Here is a 5,000-nt window from a genome sequence, read left to right as displayed (position 1 = left end):
CTCTCTCACTCACACACACGCACTCTCTCACTCACACTCACACTCGCACACACACTCACACACACACACACTCGCACTCACACTCTCTCACTCACACACACACACTCACACACACACTCGCACACTCACACACACACTCACACACACACACGCACTCTCTCACTCACACTCACTCACTCTCTCACTCACACACACACTCGCACACTCACACACACACTCACACACACACACGCACTCTCTCACTCACACTCACACGCACGCACTCTCTCACTCACACTCTCTCACTCACACACTCACTCACTCTCTCACTCACACACACACTCGCACACACACTCATACTCGCACTCACACTCTCTCACTCTCACACACACACACACACTCGCACACTCACACGCACGCACTCTCTCACTCACACACACACACTCACACACACGCACTCTCTCACTCACACTCACACACACACTCACTCACTCGCACTCTCTCACTCACACGCACGCACTCTCTCACTCACACACACACTCGCACACACACTCATACTCGCACTCACACTCTCTCACTCACACACACACACACACACACACACACACTCACACGCACGCACTCTCTCACTCACACACACACACACACACACACTCGCACACACACTCATACTCGCACTCACACACACACACACACACTCTCTCACTCACACTCTCTCACTCACACACACACACACACACTCACACACACACTCTCTCACTCACACTCTCTCACTCACACACACACTCTCTCACTCACACTCTCTCACTCACACTCACACACACACACTCTCACTCATACTCGCACACTCACACACACACACTCTCTCACTCACGCGCACTCTCACACACACTCTCTCACTCACACACACACACTCTCTCACTCTCACTCACACACTCATACTCGCACACTCACACACACACTCTCACTCACACTCACACACTCGCACACACACACACTCTCTCACTCACACACACACACACTCATACTTGCACACTCACACACACTCTCTCACTCACACACACACACACACACACACACTCATACTCACACTCACACGCACACTCACACACACACACACATACTCTCACACACTGACACTAGTGTTGTCAAAAGTACCGACTTCGGTACCAAATTGGCACTGAAATTTTTCAAATGTGACGCTGTTGAGCGGAATCATAAACACCTCTGATTGGCTGTTGTGTTCACAAGCTTATCGGATATGTCAGTGATTGGCTACAATGATCAGCGCTTCAAAAACATGTTGTAAATACACACACACACACACACGAGCGTTTGAAAGCAGGCGTCTATCAGCGGATCGGACCGGTGCTGTCAAACGCTCCCACTTTTAAAAATACTTCCAACACTTCCGTGCGCTGATCACTGTAGCCAATCACAGACGTATATGATGAGCGCGTGCACACCACGGCCAATCAGAGGCGTTTGATTCCACTCAGTGGCGCAATTTTAAAATTTCAGTGCCTAACCCTAACCCTTTTTGACAACTCTAGAGTGTGTGTGTGTATGTGTATGTGTGTGTGCGTGTGTGTGTGAGCATGGGCGTCGGAACCATTGTATATGGGTGGGACAAGACCCACCCCCTTTTTAAGAACAATGATTATTGGACCCACTCACTTTTACATTCAGCGCATATGTGTGTTCGCTTATCAGAGCGCCGTCAGTCAAATCCATTTAACTTGAGGAACGCCCGAATGAATTAAACTCCATTTCCGCTGAAATCGCTATATTATATTTCTCAACGAGCCGCAACTGACGAAAATAACCGCCCGCTGTACCCTTCCAGCCAAATATCGCATTGCAAACATCAATAACAGCTTTAAGTTGTCAATGTTGGCAAATGAGCATGGTATCAGCATCAGGATAATCCATGGATCGCTGTGCATTTAATGCACGACGTGGAGGCAAAGAACAGCTCGACGTGAAGCAGAGTTTAGTTTACTTGTGTAATTAAAAGGCACCAGAATACATGAAATGGCATTTACTCCACTAAAAAATTTCTGGAGGACCCACCCACTTTTTTTTTGCTTCCGACGCCAATGTGTGTGAGTGTGCGTGTGTGTGTGTGTGTGTGAGTGTGTGTGTGTGTGTGGGGTATACTCACACTGCTCTTCTTTAGTGTAATAATACTCTTTATCGATGTGAATTTGATCGTCTGCGGTGTGAAACAGAAGCTCGAATGAATTCATCACCTCGATGTTTCTTCCCTCCTGCTTTCCGATCAGAGCGCCGACAACTACAGACACACACACACACACACACACACACACACACACGATAACTCAGCGCCTCATAATGACAACAGACCAGACTCAGGTCTCACCCATAAAAGAGAACGCAGACATGCCTTTGTTTTACATCTGTGAACAGTTTTTACTTTGAGGATGAGGATTAGACAATGAGGCTCAGCACACACACACACACACACACACACACACACACTCACCCTGAATGGCCCGTCCCTCCTGCGAGCGGATCCGGATCCAGTGATCGGAGATGTTCAGGATGACGAGCGGATGCAACGCCACAGACACACTTCCTGTTACACCAGACGCCATCACACTGGGGCTCGCTGCGCACACACACACACACACACACACAAACACACACACACACGACAATGATGAAAAACTAATCAATCATTTTTGTCTATTACTATATGATGGTTCTGAGAAACTTTTTGATGATTAATAAACAGGTCCCAGTTTATATTAGATGTGTTTAACCGCTATACACTAAGATTTAAACTAATACTTTGATACAATGCACTTATATTGTAATTATATTTATAAAATGACCTGCAGCTGTAGTTAATTCCTGTATTTACATCTATAATTAATAATTACACTGTTGACCTTCCCGTAACCCAAGAGTTTTGCAATACAACATCAACACAATAAGTACATTGTATTAACAATTAAATCAGTTTTGATGTACGAACGTACATAATAAAGTGTGGCAGAAACGTAAACATTCTGAAATATCTACAACTTTCTCATTGTGTCCATTTCATTCCTTATATTTAAGTATGACAGATTCATTTATACTGACTGAAATTAAGTCATTCAGATCTTTCATTTGACACGTTGTTTTAATGACTCTAATACTGAAGAGTTACATTTACATCTTCAGATCATATTGTCCAGTGAACACTCCTGAGAACCCGTTTGTTATGAACTTTAAATGACAGCGTCAAAAACCAAAACATCAGAGCTGAGTAACAGACGCGGCCAATCACAGGAGAGACTCCGCCTAGGAGGCGGGAGTTATGACGGTCGCTGTCCAATCAGAACCAAGCCCGAGCCTGCGTCATCAGTCAGTAACATCGCGAGGCCGTTCTTGGCGATCTGAGACTTCAGTAAAGCGATCGTGTGTGTTGGTTAATGTTCGTGAAGTGAGTCTGTCATTAATGAAGCGCGTTGAGTGACGCTTGCGAGTGAATTTCTCACCTGTCGCGTCCACCTCCATCCCGCCGCCGTTACTCGCCGCCATTTTGGCTGTCTGACCTCCGCGCATGCGCAGTCAGGCTTTTTCTTGTTTGCTGGATTTCAACAAACCATGTTTGGCGCACTACTGCCACCAACCGCTGGAGCGCGGCGCCGACATCTCTCCGTCTCTGCCGGCAAATGAACAGGGCTCCAAACTGCGACTAAAATGGTCGCATTTGCGACCAAATATATTTATTTGCGAGTGAAATTTCTGCCAAGGTCGCCATTGGCGACAATACAAATTTACTCCCTTTGATTGTAAAATCTGCATCATACATGCATGTTTTATAACCAGTAGCCTATCGCTTCATTTGTTTTGTTAACGTCATGAAATGAGACGCTTTGTGTGAACTGAGTGAAAGCGCCAAAATATGAGCGGGTAAAACGAATGTCACCTTTCGCGGCAGAAAAAAAATGTCAAAGCGAAAAATATTGGACTTCTTCAAGCAATCCTCATCTCTGTCAATCACCAGACACATTATACCAGACCAGACTGCATGACACACCTGCTAACAAAAAATATGCGATATTTTAAATGCGTCATTCTGTTCATAGAACGCTCCATATGAAAGTTTTTTTTTTTTGCAAAGCCAATCTAGCGCTGGCTCCATGACGAGCCAATAATCAGAGTTGTTCCCTGCACCGCACAGCTTAGTTTCTAGATGTAGAAACTAGAATGTTTTGCCGGACCGGACTGGACAAAAGCGAAGCGAACTGGACGAGATGAGACAGAGTGTCTGCGCGCGAGCAATAGTGCGCGAGAGAGACCGATGTCTGTGCGCGAGCAATAGTGCGCGAGAGACTTCAAATAACAAGAGACCTTTCAAATAACAACTACAGAATTTTATTAACTGACATCGGGATCCCGCTTACATGGGTACCTTCCAAATAAATCAATAATTTGACAAAATATTGATTTAAAAACGATTGTATTGCTTCCGTGTCCATGACAACGCTCTGTTTTTCATGGCAACTGTGTCTTATCAAGAAATAATATACTGCATTCTACATTAGAATTTAACCAAGCCATGTAATAATAGGTAATAATAATAATAATAACAGAAGATAATATCTTATACAATGTATATAAAATATAAATACAATTTAAAATATTAATAAATTATTTATTTTTATTTATTCTGGAGATGCACTGAATTTTGGTGAATAAGAATAATAACAGAAGATAATATCTCTAGTCTATCCTAATAATTATTATAAATACAATGTATATAAAATATAAATACAATTTAAAATATTAATACATTATTTATTTTTATTTATTCTGGAGATGCACTGAATTTTGTTGAATAAGAGGACCCATTTTATTTTGATGCACATTAGCAGGAAATGTAGCACAATATGAATGTAAAAAGCAGTTATAATTAGGCTATGTGACAAATCAACAAATAATCGTGATAATTAATCGTGATATCAATATTGATCTAAATAATCGTGATTATCATTTTGGCCAAA

General features: G+C 43.1%; 1 protein-coding gene across 1 annotated transcript in view; it reads right to left on the bottom strand.

The window, feature by feature from the left end:
• Positions 1–3,672, bottom strand: part of cops6 (COP9 signalosome subunit 6) — a 15,502-nt gene extending 11,830 nt beyond the window's left edge. The window contains exons 1-3 of the mRNA XM_079630611.1: positions 3,489–3,672; positions 2,486–2,611; positions 2,144–2,275 (exon numbers count right to left, since the gene is read on the bottom strand). Of these exons, the coding sequence (XP_079486737.1) occupies positions 2,144–2,275; positions 2,486–2,611; positions 3,489–3,555 (325 nt within the window). The 5' untranslated portion in view covers positions 3,556–3,672. The remainder of the gene's footprint in view (positions 1–2,143; positions 2,276–2,485; positions 2,612–3,488) is intronic.
• Positions 3,673–5,000: the final 1,328 nt, after the last annotated feature.

Source organism: Phoxinus phoxinus (genome assembly GCF_949152265.1).
Source record: "Phoxinus phoxinus genome assembly, chromosome: 12".
Taxonomy (NCBI): Eukaryota; Metazoa; Chordata; class Actinopteri; order Cypriniformes; family Leuciscidae; genus Phoxinus; species Phoxinus phoxinus.
This window is presented reverse-complemented; position numbering and strand designations above follow the sequence as displayed.